Here is an 18,861-nt window from a genome sequence, read left to right on the forward strand (position 1 = left end):
GTGTTAACATATGCTTGTGAGGTTAGATTGACAGGGAACAAGCTTCTCAAACCAGATAATTACCAACCCTCGAGTAATGAACAGTGTAGCTATATCCAGACATATTATAATATAATATGTTATTTGTAACGTAATAAACACAATTATAAGTAGAACCTTTTACTTTTTAACAAAGGGTTCCCAACCCTTAAATCTGCAAAGTAAGAACAGATATAACATATAATAATAATAAAATTGAATCGGTCTTTCCTGAATTGAAATTGATATTTGATATTCGTCGCAATTGGTGATTTGATGATTTTTTTGGGAATATCCACAAACGGGGATCTAGGGGATTTGAAAAAATATAAAAGTGAAATCCCATTTGATTAATTTGTGTTATTTCTCAAATTACTAATTGAAAATAATATATAGTATATTTGCGGCATCAGAGTGGATACTATCAGTATCGCCTTGGTGTTAGACAACCATTCAGAATTGAAATGGGTTTGGCCGTATTTGGTGGCCAGTCTGAATAGTCACGTACTTCCCAACCTCCCTTCTCTCATCCGCACTACATTGAGCCTTACAAGATACCCCAATTGGGGATGCCATAGTCTCACTGGCTCCAGACGGTTGCGAGCAGTTGGGACTCTTGTGCGGTTTCACATTATGAAAAAGCCGTCAAAGTTGATATTTGCCGGCCAATACGCGCGTGACGTCACGGTACATACAATTGTAATGATTTACAAGTTCACTTTGAAAGCTCATAATATTCATTTTTGGAGATATCGAAAAACTAATATTCCTGCGTTATTAACTTTAAATTCATTTTCAAGAAAAGAAATATAACATCAATCAGAATAATTTTCTTAGGGGAATATTCCCGGAAGTCAGGATAAATGTCTCCCCAGGCACCCAATAACAGGGCAATAAGATATAAGAAGTCTTCTCTCATTACTGTGGATTGGATGGCAGAATTATTTGCTATTTGCATGAGCTATAGCTCACACAACTCAGTTCACAGCATCCCGCCAGCTGGACCCGACAGCAGATCTCATTATCCGGAGACAAATCGGCTCTCAAGGAAGTGACGGGGGTGACATGACGGCTCGAAATACAAGACTTAACGTGGGTTATACGTTCACTTGGGGACACTGCCATAAAGAGTAAAAATGAGACACTTAAAAAACTTAAACTGTTAAATAATTTATTTGACAGATTATTTTATTTTTAAAATACATGTATTACACACCGGTTTTCATTAAATCAGTTACTCAAGATTTATTCGCACGATTAAAAAAAATCTCATATATTTTCACAATTAGATGATTTTGTCAAAGAAGGAGCTGTGCAAATTACATGACGACAGAGCTCACCGAATTGTAGTGGGACATACAAATAGATTTAGAATAGTTGTTCATATTTTATATTTAATTATTATGCTACCCTTATATGTTACTGTTAGCCTCAGAGAAAAAGGAAAAACATGAACTATTAACGATTCAAGATATTCCTTCTCGTACCCCACATTTATAGCAATTAGAACAATTAAATATATCCTAATAGTATGTATTATGCAATCTTGATTGGAGTAAAAGATCATTTAGTGTCTCACCTTAAATTTTTACAACAATTCAACAATATTTTGGATAGTTTTCTCTTCGGAAAAATACATGGAATGCAATTAGCTTTCGTAAATCAAGGCTGTCACAAAACTAAAGAAAGAAATACATCGTCACGAGGAAACTCTAGATTTGGTTGACTCCAGAAACAGTTATTTCTCATTACAGAAACACGCCGCTTCAACAAGTCAAGGCTTTTTCAGAGCAACGCTGTCTCATTTGGCGCTTTGAAATGTATCCAACGTGCGGCTCCGATGACACCGAGAGATACGTGTTAGAATCTAACAGTTAGATGTACGTCTACTATCTACGTTAGACTTTAGCGACACTAATAAGATGGATGCGCGCCTAGAGACGACGCAACATAGACACTTCTCAAAGACATTTCATCGACATCCCGATACAAAATGAGACGATTTTACTTTCATAGAAATGTATAATATGGGAAGCAAGTAAGGGTCATTTAGGGAGAGGTAGGAATGATGGGATAGCAAAGGAAGGACTAGGGGTGAGATACCAGCGAACGATTTATTGAAATATATATATACAATAATTAAAAAAAGAACACAAAAGATCAAAATTAAGAAAAAAAAATTGTTGCGACAAAAACTCTTCAGTGTGAACCCTTTAATTTTGGGATTGTAAGTAATTATTAAGATTGATGGAAAATGTCACTTTAATCAGCACTAAAAAATCACGAATTGACCATAATTATTAAGAACAGTATTTATGTATAGGAATAAGGATGCACATGTACTAGATGCACATTTGAAGAATGCAAATACGCTCAATCGGGCATCTACAAACATGTGACATATAAAATAATTTAGTGGAACAGTATGACGAAGTAATCATCTTTGTAAATTGTATCCTGTTAATCGTGTTATCTTTATAAATACTTCGCTATTTGCAGATAAAAAAAACTTCAATACAATGGAGCTTATACATCAGACAAAAATAAGCGATTAGGGTATTCCGCAGAACTCAGTTTTGAGGCCTTTTCTAATTATGAATAAGAAATAATTATTAGCCAAATATTAAATGAAAAAAATCAGAAGGCTGCGGGTTCGATTCCCGTCGGCGGCATTCATTTTTTCTCGGAAGACTTTTCAATTTAGTGTGGATGAAAACAAAACATATTTAAAAATACGAATTCTATAATGCTTTTTCCTAAATTTTGATACTGCAATACGGTCCAAAATTTTCACTCACGAAGGAATAGGAAACACAACAGAGCTTTATGCACTATAAGTGAAACTACAATAATTGATTGAGGAAGAGGATAATATTAATAAATCTAAACGAAACATGAAATAGAACAAAACACAGAAAAATAAAAAAGATAACCAAAACCACTCGACCATTGGGACCTATTTATTAAAAGGGAGCTACAAGCCAAAAATGTGTATATTCTTGGTAAACCTTATATGCATTAAAATCGCTTGACAAATGGAGTCTAGAAACGTTCGATTTCAAGCACTAAACTGGTTTTAATTTATTTTGTAAATAATTATAAAAGAAAGCAAGAAAGTTAATCAAGTGAAACTGTCACAGATAATCTTAGCTATAATACTGTATTTTTAAAAATTGTTTCCTTTATGCTTTCATACATTTCTATAAAAAAAATTTTTTAGTAGAGTACATTAATTTATATTTTTTATTGATTAATTAATTTTTTTATTTGTATTCTACTCAAGCGAAACGATACGGGAATAACGGAAATCTAAAATTTATCTAAAGCATATTTTCGGTATTCATAATGTACACCAATTCGTTATAAAGATTAATCAAAATAGTGATTTGGCATTAAGCTTCGCCTTAAAAGAAAAAGTTTTTTCAAAACATTATTGTTACCAAAATGATAATTGTAGGGAAACCACAGATTAGGTGAAAAAACGGAAGGTTAGATAACGGTTTTAGATTTGTTGGAGGTAAGAGTAATGTGGCAATAATGTAAAAAATTGAATGTGAAGATATTGAACAGAAGTTAATCAAAATGACCATGTACACATTTTACACGTAGTATCCAAAAATAATCTTTTGATATTTGAAGTCTTATAGGAGCAGGGATTAATGGCGGCTGAATTAAAACTTAACGAATCAAACACGATTAAAACACAATATTTTCTAAATTAATTTGTTGTGAAATAATACGGATTACGAAAAAGCGTGATTATAAAATAAAATTATCTGACAATGATCGAATGATTTTATTAAAGCCGTAAATACCCAACGATTTGTAATGGCTACTGGCATATCTTATAGATTAAATATTGATCTTATTTCTATGATTTCCTAGTTATTGATTATCTCGAGTTTATTTATATCCCAGATTTTAATTGATGAATCATGCTTCAATTTAATTAACAAGATATGGAAATATGTCGTACGAGAAGTAAATAATAACATTATCATATTTTTGGTTTATGTAATTGAAAAATTTATCAATTTAAAGGTACACCTGGACTGTGAAGCAGAAATCTGATCTGAAAAAGTGAAATCTGAAAAAGTGAAACCTCTCGAACGGAGAACTTCAGCGTTATGAAATTTGGACAGCTTTTCTTTGCATCGCGTTGTTTCCATCAGTAACTTTGAGATATTAATTGAACAGTAAAAATATTAGACAAGGCACAACATTTTTCAAACAAATTTCAAAACCGACAGAGAGGCGAGAAATTTAATATTATATGGAATTATAATTATAATATTATAATAAAAAAAAACAAACCGAGCAATATTTACACTTACGTTTTAATCTATAATATTGTATTATTTTTCTTCTCTTTGTGTTTTTTTCTTCTTCTTCTTTTTTCAAAATATGATGTGATTAATTAATTAAAATGCAAAGCAAACACCAGTTGACTACTTTTATATTTTAATCCCTTTATGTTACTTTACTATAGGTTTTAATTTATTTTTATATTTTATTCTTTCTCTTTTTTCTTTGATGAAAATAACTTTGTAAGTATTACATGGAGGACACGTAATAAAAAAACACAATGACAACTAATCAAAGAGTTCGATAAGATGAATACATGTATAAATAAAACAGGCGAGACATTCAAGGATACATGTTAACCAAACAACAAATAGGCTTAGTTAATAGAAACCTGCCGACCTATAATAAGGGTTGCTTCAGAGTATGAAGGCCAAAATTGCATTATTGGGAATAATAAAATAAAGGATTCACGAATGGAAGCACTTTTTAGAGATGACCAAGACTCTCAACGTGTAGCAGCACCAAGGATCACGACGAATAACTCAGGAATCAAACCAACATAAAGCATGATTGTAAAGACATTTTTGAGACGGGACGTTACTAGACTGATCATAACGCTCAAAGCATCTGGATCCAAAAAAATGCAAAAAGATGACAAGAAATATGTTCAATTTGGATAATTCAGAAACTGAACAAAAAACCATTAGCACACAAGCTTATTATAAGATGTCTAGTGAAACCGAGATGTCAGTAAATGATAAAATGACTAAACCTACTAATCAAACCTCGCAAAACTAAAATAAACAGAAAAGATATGTACAAATTTTTGTAAACTTTAAACTCCAACTTTTACAAAACCATTAATGAAATCCATTACGGTAACAATCGAATAAAAACTGGTAATTTTTCGTTGAAAACGTTGGTCTTTTTTGCATAGATGAGTGGGTGAATAGTCAGAGAAATTTAAGAGATTAAACACAATGAGATTTCAAAATCACATACTTAAAGTCATGCGCAGAACAATGCCGCAGATTGATATCCACAAAAGTAATTAGAGATATACTTACATAGACACAATAACTGACTAATCTAAGATGAATATGTAATGACCGATTATCGGTACTTGAGCTTATTCAAGAATACAACAGGGATACAGACGGGGAAAAAACCCGTGAAAACCCAAGATAACAATAAGGAGGATTTAATAAGAACACTATAAAAGCGGGAAGCAACGTTGGCAAGTCAGAACAGAACTGTGAAGATGAAGTTGATAGTGAGCGTGTTTTTAGTGGCTTTGGCCTTGGCTTCTGCCGAGTTCCAGAGGAGTTTGGAAGGGTAAGATTATCCACCTTTTACCTTTTTTAAACTTTACATATGAGGCTTTGTGGCTTCCGTCAGGGCCTGAGTGAAGGGATTTTAAAAGTAGAGGAAGGAGACAATCCGGGTCTTGACGGGACAGTAGAAAATGAATTTGTTCCAGAGGTTATTGGTTTTTGGACCACTAGATTTTAATTTTCCCTTTACCTTTAACGATCACTTCATCGCATAAGATCTCAACTGATGGTTAAGAATACCCACCGGGAGTGAAAACAAAACATAGTTGAATCTCTGTGATTTTTGAAAATTTTTCCATAGCGAAATGATAATATTAATGATACAAAATTAGCTTATTTACAGGAATTAAATACATTATTCTAGCTTATTTGAGTTCTTCAACACTTTTAGAATCTTCAGAATACTAGGATAATAGGAGTTAAAACTAATAATTATGTATTATTTTCCATTGTAGAAGCAAAGTCTACAATGTGTTCCCAGAGAGCGACCCCCACTTCGCCCTGTTGAGCACCCTTGAGCAGATTGTCGATGGAGTCGATTTCTGGCAGCGCGCCCATGTCCTGGGCCGCGAGGCAAGGATTCTGGTTCCCCAGGCGTCTCAGGCTGTCTTCGAGTCCCTGCTCGAGAACGCCGGTATCTCATGGACTATTTTAATCAACGATCTCGAGATGTGAGTAATGTCTAACGACAAAAAAACAACAACGAGTAATGAATACAAAATTGAAGCATAATGTAAAAGTCTCCGAAAACAGAAAATAAATCTATTAAAATTGCACTTTTTATTGATTTCGTTAATTTGTGAATTTGTTAGACAAATTAACAAAATTCATAAAAAGTGCTATTTTGATAGACTTATTTTCTGTTTTCTGGTCAGTCTCCGTATGTAGACGTTTTATTGTGACGTCTAAATGTCATTTATTATATTTGGATGATTTTTGCTATCCCTTACTTGAAAATATATATTTTTTTATTACAGCACCCTGGAAAACGAACGTCACGTTAATGAAATCGCAAGACTGACCGCCCCCAAGGACTCTAAGATCAGTTTCACCGCTTACCACCGTCACGCTGCTGTAAGAACTATAAAACTTTTTTGAGTACCACAGAAAACTATTATTATTTAATTCTACCTGCATTTCCCCTAAACATCCAACACTTTTACCGTCATTGTTTTTTCAATTGGTCTCACAAGTCTCAATTCCAAATATTCTATCGATGTTTGAAGAACTATAAGTTGATTGTTTTTTATAGATCAACACCTACTTAGATGGCCTCGCAACCCAGTACCCCAGCAAAGTGACTGTCAGAACCCTCGGCAAGTCTGGCGAAGGTCGCGACCTGAAGGCCATCATCATCTCCACCACTGGAGGAACCGGCACCAAACCCGTTATCGTCGTCGATGCCGGAATCCACGCCAGGGAATGGGCCGCCCCCGCATTGGCTCTGTACATGATCACCAAGCTGGTTGAAGAGATCACCGAGAGCGATATCGTTAACAATATTGACTGGGTTATTGTTCCTCTGATCAACCCCGATGGTTATGAATACAGCCAGAGCTCTACTGCCGTAAGTACAGTGAACTGATTAGTTTATGTTTTTGTAGCTTATGTGGATTGCGTGAAAAAAGAGTGGGTCTTAAAATGATAATATAAAAACACCTTAGTTGGGGTTACAATGCACAAGTTATTTCTCTGGTTCTTCGAAACCGAACAGATTGAATTTTGGTTTTTTTGTTGTTGTTAATATTGAGTATGACGGTCCGAAGACGACCCAATAAACAGAAACAATCAAAAGTTATATTTGTTAACAAATGATGAGCCATTTATAAACCACTCGATATAAACACCTAATGAAAAGAATCTGTCAGCAATTATCTAACTATATGCTTTTTTACTGCACAGAACCGCCTGTGGAGAAAAACACGCTCCACCGCCTCCTCCACCAGCTGCCCCGGAGTCGATGGAAACAGGAACTTCGACTTCCAATGGATGGTTGCCGGAGCCAGCTCTTCCCCTTGCTCTGACATTTTCGCTGGACCCAGGGCTTTCTCTGAGCCCGAGACCCAGTACCTCCGCGACCTGTTGGTCGAATTCAAGTCAAGGGCGAAGGCTTACTTGGCCATCCACAGCTACGGAAGCTACTTCCTGTATCCCTATGGCTACAACGGTCTACCAACGCCCGACAATACAGAGATCCACGCTCTGGGAGTTAGGGTTGGTGCTGCAATCGATGCCGCTTCTCTGGCTGGATCCACTAAGTACTTGGTAGGAAACTCTGGAGCTGCTTTGAATTACTTGGCTGCTGGAGCCAGTGATGACTACGCGTACGGAGTTAGCGGCGTCAAGCTGTCCTACACCCTGGAACTACCCGGAGGAGGAAGCGCCGGATTCGATCTGCCTCCTTCGAGGATCGCCCAGGTGGTCAAGGAGAGCTGGGAGGGAATCGTCGTATTGGCTCGTTATGTCCTTGCCAACTAAATAAATAAATCGTAAATCTATTCAAACCAACCCCCAAAAAGTCCTAAAATTTATTGCACTTGTAATTTAACCACTATCATTTAACAACATTGTTATCAATAAAACCGATTTTCCAACATAAGACCGTTTTCATAAAACCTTCCACATACAATAAGCCTATTTGTTGTTTTGTTCACAATTTATTTTTGAATTTACGCCGCTTACCGATGTTAACAGAAAAACAGAATATTCAATCATTCTGCATGTAAGACCAACATGCCAATAGGGAGGAGTATATTGCTCCCGAACCAAATCTATTCCGGTTTATACATATTTTGCGTCAGTGAGAAGAAATGGCAATCCCTTTGATAATAATAATAATAATATAATATCTTTATTGTGACAAATTTTCAAACTATAATATAGAAATACATGAAAGACTGTTTTGTGTACATTGGTTTATAAATTAGATGAGTATATAATTTTATCAACGGAAAGTAATATATAAACAGTAGGTAAAATAAATTTAAATAATAGAAATGTTAATGTAGTTATGTGTTAAGTTTTATCATAGCCCGCCTCACTAGGCCCAGCCTGTGTTGAGGCAGCTATCTACCAAGTTTATTTAAGGTACTATAACGTACCTACAATTATATAAAAATACGAACACTCAATAGTTAGGTAGCATCAATATCAATACATCGTTTACCAAGTTCGTCTATAGTCCTAATAATGTACCTACAATTATATGAAAATACATACAATAATTAGGTTGCATCGATAACTGCAAATTTGGATGAGTGCACCGGTAAAGGCCCTATCATTACTTTTGATCCAAATTTTTACGCTATCCTTGAATTTTTTTTGTGAATGACATGTTTTTATTTTATCAGGAAGAATGTTGTAAAGTCTTGTCGCAAGATATCTAAAGTTTTGTTGACCAAAAGTAGTGTGCGTTACAGGAATTTGAAGTAAGTCTTTGTTATTGCTTCGAGTACAGCGAGTATTAGATCTTTTTTCGTAGTATGTATGTATATTTGTGTATAGGTGAGTGAGTATTGTTTTTACGTATGTCTGCCGAACATCAAACACATTCATAATATTAAAGATTAAGTTCGAGTCAGTAATTAGAGGAAGCCTAAGAATTATTTTTATAAAAGTTTTCTGTGCATTTATGATTGGGTCTAGTGCAGATGAAGTTCCACCTCCCCACGCTATGATACCATACTCAATAATAGATTGACAGAGTGCAAAATAAACCATTTTCAAGTGTTGTGAGTTGAGGAAGTTTGGTATTGTTCTGAAGAAGTGCACGGTTTTTCTTATCATGTTTGCAATTATTTGAGAGTGAAGATTCCATTTGAGGTATGGATCAATGGTGAGGCCGAGGTACTTTATCTGAGCAGTGCGCTCAATGTAGGGACACTGACAACATTCTTCAGAATTCAAACATGTGTGTATTCTAATAGAGGCATCGTCATGAGGTTGACCTGTTATATTAATGCTTGATGTGATTTATTTGGTTTTCTCGGCATTCAGTGTGAACGTATTTGAATCCAACCACTTTTTTACAATGCTTATGTACGTTTCAGCTTTTTTGTAGACAGCTGGCCAAGTGTCAGTTTTAAACAGAAGAACAGTGTCATCGGAAAAACTAACAATTTTCCCCTGAATATTAATGTTACATAAGTCGTTAATATACACCAGGAACAAAATCGGTCCTAATATGCTTCCTTGTGGTATACCATAATTAGTTGAGCAGGTGTTGCTTAGTATGATATTTATTTTAACTTGTTGCTTACGTCCATTAAGGTAGCTTTTAAAGAATTTAAGTTTGTTGTCCGCAATACCGATTTTTTCAAGTTTATTTGTTAATTTACCGTGCGATATTGTATCAAAGGCTTTAGAAAGGTCTATATATTTTATTGGCATTGTTATCATCATAACGATGCCAATAAAATAATCATAACATAATAGAGAAAAACCTACATAGACACAATACACGACTAATCTAAGAAAAAATATGTAAAGACCGATTACTAGTTCTTGAGATTATTAAAAATACAACAGGGATAACAGACGGGTAAATAAATCAGCGAAACACCGAGATTAGATTATGTTTAACGATACCACTATAAAAGCGGGGTGCGACGTTTGCAAAATAGTGAATAGCGAAGATGAAGTTAATAGTGAGCGTGTTTTTAGTGGCTTTGGCCCTGGCTTCTGCCGAGTTCCAGAGGAGTCTGGAAGGGTAAGATTATCCATCTTTTACTTTTTAAACTCTATATAGGAGGCTTTGTGGTTTCCGTCAGGTCCTGAGTGAAGGGTTTTAAAATTAGAGAAAGGAGTCAATCCGGGTCTTGACGGGACAGTAGACAGTGAATTTGTTCCAGGGCTTATTAGTTTTTCGACCACCACTTACGACTTTTGTTTTTTCTCCTTTACCTGTTATGACTTACAATGGTTTACAGATAAAATTGTTTTCACGCTTTCAAAATAAGATCACTTCGTAGAATGAGATCTCAACTGATGCTTGAGGGGAACGGCTGCGTGGCTTTTTTCATACAAAACTTAAATTTGGATTAAAGACCAAAATAAGTAACCAAAGTAGATAATTTTTTTAACAAAACATAAATAAATAAAGGAGCACATGTCCGTACTAGATATGTTTTATAGTTTTTGTTTAAAACTTTTTTTTAATTTGGTCAAGTTTTTTGTCCTCAAATTCACATTTCAGTTTTGTGTGAAAAGGGCCGCGCAGCCGTTCCCCTCAAGAATACCCTCCAGGAGTGAAATCAACACATAGTTGACTCTCCCGTGATTGATATATCCAGAGTGAAAATTTTCCCCCAGCGAAATGTTCATATTAATGATATAAAATTAGCTTATTTACAGGAATTAAATACATTTTGCTAGTAGATTTGAGTTCTCCAACACTGTTAGAATCTTCAGAATACAGAATAATAGGAGTTAAAACTAATAATTATGTATAATTTTTTCCATTGCAGAAGCAAAGTCTACAATGTGTTCCCGGAGAGCGACCCCCACTTCGCCCTGCTGAGCACCCTTGAGCAGGTGGTCGATGGAGTCGATTTCTGGCAGCGCGCCCATGTCTTGGGCCGCGAGGCAAGGATTCTGGTTCCCCAGGCGTCCCAGGCTGTCTTCGAGTCCCTGCTCGAGAACGCCGGCATCTCATGGACTATTTTAATCAACGATCTCGAGATGTGAGTAATGTTAATAACGACAGAAAAATAACAACGAATAAGGAATAAAAAATTGAAGCATATTGAGAAAGCTATTAGACAAAATTAATTAACCAAATCCTTTATTGAACTCAATAAAAAGTGCATTCTTATTTGATTTATTTACTATTTTCTTCATTCTCTCATCTTAACATGTTTTACTGGGACGTCTCCAAATGGGCTTTTCATCTTATTTTATTGTCATTTATTATATTTTCATGAATTCCCCTTTCCTTTATTTGAATATAAATAATTATTGAATTACAGCACCCTGGAAAACGAACGTCACGTCAACGAAATCGCAAGGCTGACCGCCCCCAAGGACTCTAAGATCAGCTTCACTGCTTACCATCGTCACGCTGCTGTAAGAACTATAAAACATTTTTATTACCCCAGAAAACTATTTATTATTCTTTAATTCTTCCCGCACTTCATCTGTATATCCAAAACATAGTCTCCCATGCCACAATTCCATAGATTCTAGCGATGTTTGAAGAACTATAAGTTGATTGTTTTTTCTAGATCAACACTTACTTGGATGGCCTCGCTACCCAGTACCCCACTAAAGTGAAAGTCAGGACCCTCGGTAAGTCCGGCGAAGGTCGCGACCTGAAGGCCATCATCATCTCCACCACTGGAGGAACCGGCACCAAACCCGTTATCGTCGTCGATGCCGGAATCCACGCCAGGGAATGGGCCGCCCCCGCAGTGGCTCTGTACATGATCACCAAGCTGGTTGAAGAGATCACCGAGAGCGATATCGTTAACAACATTGACTGGGTTATTGTTCCTCTGATTAACCCCGATGGTTATGAATACAGCCAGAGCTCTACTGCCGTAAGTATAAATAACTGTTTAGTTACTATATTTTGCAGCTTCTTCCACGGATTGCGTGAAAAAATAATGGGTCTTAAAATGAATTTGTGATTTCCCTGGTTCTTCAAAAACGAATGGATTAGTATTAGTGATGAACGATTTAATTTTATAATAATCATCACAAATAATATTTGTCGACAAATGATGAGCAATCTTTATACAACTTGACATCAACATCCAAATGAGAAGAATCTATACAGCAATCTAACTATATGCTTCGTAATATTTAGAACCGCCTGTGGAGGAAGACACGCTCCACCGTCTCATCCACCAGCTGCCCCGGAGTCGACGGAAACAGGAACTTCGACTTCCAGTGGATGGTCTCCGGATCCAGCTCTTCTCCTTGCTCCGACATCTTCGCTGGACCCAGGGCTTTCTCTGAGCCCGAGACCCAGTACCTCCGAGATCTGTTGGTTGAATACAAGGCGAGGGCGAAGGCTTACTTGGCCATCCACAGCTACGGAAGCTACTTCCTGTATCCCTATGGCTACAACGGCAGACCCACGCCCGACAACACAGAGATCAACGCTCTGGGAGTTAGGGTTGGAGCCGCCATCGACGCTGCCTCTCTGGCTGGATCCACTAAGTACTTGGTAGGAAACTCTGGAGCTGCTTTGAACTACTTGGCGTCTGGAGCCAGTGATGACTACGCTTATGGAGTTGGCGGTGTTAAGCTGTCCTACACCCTGGAACTGCCCGGAGGAGGTAGCGCCGGATTCGATCTGCCTCCTTCAAGGATCGCCCAAGTCGTCAAGGAGAGCTGGGAGGGAATTGTTGTATTGGCTCGTTATGTCCTAGCCAACTGAATGCATTTAATGTATTTAAACCAACCAACCAAGTTTATAAATCATTTATTGCACCTGTAATGCAACCACTGTGATTTAACAAACATTTTAATTATTAAAATAAACGATTTTTCCAGCACAAATTTTTTATCAAAACCTACGACATAAATAAAACCTATTTATTCGTTTCATCATTTATTTATGAATTAACGCTATTTACCGGTTTTAACTGAAAAAAGATTATTCTATCTTCCTGTATGTATGATGAACATGCCAATGGTTCTACCAGTGGGGAGGAGTATACTGCTCCTGAACGAAATCTCTTCCGACACATATATAGGATATCCGGGGATAAAGAGTACAAACTTCTGTAGGTGATTCCGATTTTTAAAATTCTATTGTTTTTTTCCCATACAGAAAAATTTTTCCATAGAAGAATATTATTTTTCCCACACAAACAATATAATTGTTTTACCTGAAAAACTACCTTAAAACGTTTAAATTGCGAAAAAAATATTTATCTTTTTGTCTTCAACGCCAACATTTATCAAATATAATGAAAACCATAAAAATTCTTAATCAAGTAACATTTGAGTCAAGGCTGGTGATTTATTTGGTTGATAACCTGTAAACTAATTGTTAGCATGGGACGTGTGCATTAAAGAAGAGAAATTGGAGAGGTTTAACACCATGAGATTTCAAAACCACACCCGTAAAGCCATGAACACAATGTCCGAGAATGATATCAACAAAATAATTTACAAAAAAGGACTTACTTACATAGATATAATATACGACTTATATAAGAAAAAAAATCAATTCGAGCAATTGTTTGTATATATACGTTTACCATATTACATAAATAATATAGTTCCTCAAAATATTAATATGGAAACATATGAACTGCTTGCTTCGGTTCAAAAACAATAAATCCAACTATATTTCTCCTTCTATCCAATATTTTTAGGTTTCATAAATATGACACATTATGACAAGCGATCGTTCAAAACGTTTTTGCAAACTTGGCATAATATGCCAAAAATCGCTCCGGTGCAGTGGTATGTAATGACTGATTATAAATTCTAGAGATGTTGAAGAATACAATAGTTGATTTATCGTTATCTGTTACAGGTAGTGATAAATCAGACGGAGAAATAAATCCTCTACAATTCGAGATAAGATTAAGGAGGATTTAATGAGAACACTATAAAAGAGGGGTTCGACGTTTGCAAGTCAGTAGTCAATTGCGAAGATGAAGTTGGTAGTGAGCGTGTTTTTAGTGGCTTTGGCCCTGGCTTCTGCCGAGTTCCAGAGGAGTCTGGAAGGGTAAGATTAAATCCACCTTTTCTTTTACTTCTTTAAACTCCACATAGGAGGCTGGGGGGTTATGTCAGGGCATGCGTGAAGGATTTTTAAATGAAAAAAAAGGAGTAAAACTGGGTCTTGACGGGACAGTAGACACTTGTATTTGTTAGTGGAGTAATTTGCTTTTTGACCATTAGATTTTTTTTTCTACTTTATCTTTTATGAGTACTAAACGTATAGAGATCAAATTGTTTTCGCACTTTCAAAACTACATCACTGCGTAGCATAATTTAAAACATTATTTTACACTTTTATATTCAATGCCATGTTCTCATCAGATGGTTACGAATACTTTTCAGGAATGACTTCCAAACATAGTTCACTGTCTATGATTTCTTTAATACGTTCAGAGTGACAATTTTACCACGGCGAAATGTTCGTATAGAGGTATTGGAATACAAAAATAGCTTCTTTCTGGAAACTAACTACGAAAATATATTATGCTAGCTTATTTGAGTTCCTAAACACTGTTAGAATCTTCAGAATAAAGAATAATAGGAGTTAAAACTAATTATTATGTATTATTTTCAATTGCAGAAGCAAAGTCTACAATGTGTTCCCGGAGAGCGACCCCCACTTCGCCCTGTTGAGCACCCTTGAGCAGATTGTCGATGGAGTCGATTTCTGGCAGCGCGCCCATGTCCTGGGCCGCGAGGCAAGGATTCTGGTTCCCCAGGCGTCCCAGGCTGTATTCGAGTCCCTGCTCGAGAACGCCGGCATCTCATGGACCATTTTAATCAACGATCTCGAGATGTGAGTAATGTTAATAACGACAGAAAAAATAACAACAAATAAAAAGGAGGAGAATAACACAAACAAGCATTAAATTATCCGACGCGGCAAAGTCACCAGCACGATGGTTCACTTTTGTTTTTAAATGTGGAATCAATCATAACGTTCTGATAAGCTATGAAATGAAAATAATTCACAAAAATCTTTATGAAAATCAATAATTTTTATTTGATTAATTTACTGTTCTCGTCACAACGGAAAGGAATGTGTCCATACTAGCATACACCACTTCTTACTCATCTATACATGTTTTATTGGGACGACTCCAACTACTCGGTTTATCTTCTTTTAGTGTAATTTAATATATTCTCACCATTTCCCCTTTCCAAACCTTCAATATAAATACATTATTGAATTACAGCACCCTGGAAAACGAACGTCACGTCAACGAAATCGCAAGGCTGACCGCCCCCAAGGACTCTAAGATCAGCTTCACCGCTTACCACCGTCATGCTGCTGTAAGAACTATTAAACATTTTAGACTACCTATTATTTCATTCTGCCTGAATTTCAACTGAATATCCCATCTTTAATCGTATTTTTTTCTCAATTAGTTCCAAAAGACACAATTCCATAGATTCTAATGATGTTTGGAGTACTATATGCTAATTGTTTTTTCTAGATCAACACTTACTTGGATGGCCTCGCTACCCAGTACCCCACTAAAGTGAAAGTCAGGACCCTCGGTAAGTCCGGCGAAGGTCGCGACCTGAAGGCCATCATCATCTCCACCACTGGAGGAACCGGCACCAAACCCGTTATCGTCGTCGATGCCGGAATCCACGCCAGGGAATGGGCCGCCCCCGCATTGGCTCTGTACATGATCACCAAGCTGGTTGAAGAGATCACCGAGAGCGATATCGTTAACAACATTGACTGGGTTATTGTTCCTTTGATCAACCCCGATGGTTATGAATACAGCCAGAGCTCTACTGCCGTAAGTATAAAGAACTATTTAATTACTATATTTTGCAGCTTCTTCCACGGATTGCGTGAAAAAATAATGGGTCTTAAAATTAATTCGGGATTTCCCTGGTTCTTCAAAGCCGTTCTTCATTAATGGATTATTATTAGTGACGAACAATTTAATTTTTTTTAAATCATCAGAGATAATATCTGCCAACAAATGATGTGCAATCTTTATGTAACTTGACATTAATATCCAAAAGAGAAGAATATATGCAGCAATCTAACTGTATGCTTCGTAATGTTTAGAACCGCCTGTGGAGGAAGACACGCTCCACCGTCTCATCCACCAGCTGCCCCGGAGTCGACGGAAACAGGAACTTCGACTTCCAGTGGATGGTCTCCGGATCCAGCTCTTCTCCTTGCTCCGACATCTTCGCTGGACCCAGGGCTTTCTCTGAGCCCGAGACCCAGTACCTCCGAGATCTGTTGGTTGAATACAAGGCGAGGGCGAAGGCTTACTTGGCCATCCACAGCTACGGAAGCTACTTCCTGTATCCCTATGGCTACAACGGCAGACCCACGCCCGACAACACAGAGATCAACGCTCTGGGAGTTAGGGTTGGAGCCGCCATCGACGCTGCCTCTCTGGCTGGATCCACTAAGTACTTGGTAGGAAACTCTGGCGCTGCTTTGAACTACTTGGCTGCTGGAGCCAGTGATGACTATGCGTATGGAGTTGGCGGTGTTAAGCTGTCCTACACCCTGGAACTGCCCGGAGGAGGTAGCGCCGGATTCGATCTGCCTCCTTCGAGGATCGCCCAGGTCGTCAAGGAGAGCTGGCAGGGAATCGTCGTATTGGCTCGTTACGTCATTGCCAACTAAATACGTCTTAAATGTATTTAAACCAACCACCGGGAAATTCGCAAAATTCATAAATAATTTAGTGCACTTGTAATGCAACCATTAAGATTTAACACACATTGTAATTAATAAAACCGATTTTTCCACCACACTAAACATATTTGTTTTTTTCACAATATATTTATGAATTAACGCCGTTCACAGGTTTTAAACGAAAAAAACTTAACATAATTTCCAATAAACGGCCTGCGCGGCCGAGGGGTAAGGCTTTCGACTAGCAGGTACCAATTCCGGCATGCGTAAATAAATATTATTTGATTAATTTGTGTAATTTCACAAATTACACATTTAAAATAATATATAATATATTTTATTTTACTTATTTTATTTTATTTTATTTGTGTACAAAAAATTTTACAACATTACAGATATTTTATCTAATTAATTGTAAAAGTACCATTTTCACAGTAAGAATGTAGCGCCAAAAACCTTACAAACTCGTCAATACTATAACTTATAACTCAATATCGTTGATGAACAACAAAAATAATAGCGGTCCAAGAATTGATCCTTGCGGGACTCCAGAAAAATCCAGGAATTCAGCAGAGCGAGAACCTTTATAAAAAACGTATTGTTTGCGATTAGTGAAGTATGAAGCAAAAAGTAAGTATATTTGCGGCACGTTCCAGAGTGGCCAGAGTGAGTTCTTAGTATTGCCCTGGTGTCAGACCACCATTCTGAATTGAAACGTTGCCTGAAATGGCTTTGGCCGTGGTTGGTGACCAGATTAGATCCCCTCCCCGCTACATTCAGCCAAACAACATACCCCAATCGGGGATTCCATAATCTCACTGGCATCATATGGTTTGGAGCAGTTAGTAGTTCTTGTGCGGTTTGCATATAATAAAGTTTAAGAATTAATAATGTAAAAATAAAAACAAAATAAAGCAGAAGCGCTGTATGTTCCTGATGATGATCTCAAACTGCGTCATCATAGATTTTTCTATCTTCCTGCATGTAGGACTAAGCTAGCAATGGTTCTCCCAGTGGGGAGAAGTATTATAATGTTGCCGAACCAAATCTTTTCCGATATCGACACATAGGCCAATATGCAAGTTATCTATAATACAAAAACCTTTTTTAAAAACTATTACTAGATAAAATTTCTCCGTAATATATTAATCATCCCATTGTTTGGAATCAACATGCATTTGCCGGGCAGGTGAACTTCCACAAATCATATGAAAACGATATATTAACTGCATTAACTAACCAAAGTTAAGTCGATTCCATATATACGGACTTTATTAAGACCTTTGAAAAAGTTTGTAGTAAATGGTAGTATATATTGCCCTGATTTACCTCATTCAATTTCACATATATAAGAAAGCTACTCGTTCAGAAATCCTGTATAAATGCAACAATATAGGGACTTCAAACATTTGCTTGCACCTAAATTATATGAAGTTAGTAATACATACGCAGATGTGGCAGATCTAATTGACTGCACAAACGGTAGTAACAAAAAGGCTATAAATACTATCATATCGTTTCAATCAATATATTTTAACCTAAGTCTACTTCAAGAGCTTGTATTCATTTTATATTTTCTGAGTGTACTTATTTATTTATTTATTTATTTATTAATCTTAAGTTAGCTCACATCTTCGTGTGTGCTAATAGTTTTATAAACATATAAACATGTACATTGTACGATCTAATTCCAAATAATTTTAGTAATATTATAAATATTTAAAGTATATTCTTATACCTAGCAGTTTTGTGCAATGAAGATAGATAACAAATGGTTATCTAAACACTTCACACCTACATATTTATAATCCAGGTGGCACTTCTAAAATAATATCTTAATGAAAAAGGTTTAACGCGAAACACATTAATAATAATTACTATTCG

The 18,861-nt window shown here is 36.4% G+C and overlaps 4 protein-coding genes across 4 annotated transcripts in view; 3 read left to right on the forward strand and 1 right to left on the reverse strand.

The window, feature by feature from the left end:
• kek5 (leucine-rich repeat, immunoglobulin-like domain-containing kekkon 5 protein) overlaps window positions 1-18,861 on the reverse strand; it is a 99,747-nt gene that overhangs the window by 13,372 nt on the left and 67,514 nt on the right. The gene's annotated exons all lie outside the window — the stretch shown is intronic.
• On the forward strand, window positions 5,585-8,186 carry LOC149413661 (carboxypeptidase B-like). The gene is made up of 5 exons (XM_089644440.1): window positions 5,585-5,658; window positions 6,113-6,328; window positions 6,635-6,731; window positions 6,910-7,224; window positions 7,560-8,186. The coding sequence occupies exons 1-5, from the start codon at window positions 5,585-5,587 to the stop codon at window positions 8,133-8,135; spliced, it is 1,278 nt and encodes a 425-aa protein (XP_089500566.1). The 3' UTR covers window positions 8,136-8,186.
• On the forward strand, window positions 10,289-13,160 carry LOC149413662 (carboxypeptidase B-like). Its single transcript, XM_089644578.1, has 5 exons — window positions 10,289-10,365; window positions 11,123-11,338; window positions 11,624-11,720; window positions 11,879-12,193; window positions 12,463-13,160. The coding sequence occupies exons 1-5, from the start codon at window positions 10,292-10,294 to the stop codon at window positions 13,036-13,038; spliced, it is 1,278 nt and encodes a 425-aa protein (XP_089500704.1). The 5' UTR covers window positions 10,289-10,291; the 3' UTR covers window positions 13,039-13,160.
• Window positions 14,267-17,100, forward strand: LOC149413663 (carboxypeptidase B-like). Its single transcript, XM_089644545.1, has 5 exons — window positions 14,267-14,343; window positions 14,920-15,135; window positions 15,536-15,632; window positions 15,797-16,111; window positions 16,390-17,100. The coding sequence occupies exons 1-5, from the start codon at window positions 14,270-14,272 to the stop codon at window positions 16,963-16,965; spliced, it is 1,278 nt and encodes a 425-aa protein (XP_089500671.1). The 5' UTR covers window positions 14,267-14,269; the 3' UTR covers window positions 16,966-17,100.

Source organism: Hesperophylax consimilis, chromosome 21 (assembly GCF_061612785.1).
Source record: "Hesperophylax consimilis isolate HC1 chromosome 21, BYU_Hcon_1.0, whole genome shotgun sequence".
Taxonomy (NCBI): domain Eukaryota; kingdom Metazoa; phylum Arthropoda; class Insecta; order Trichoptera; family Limnephilidae; genus Hesperophylax; species Hesperophylax consimilis.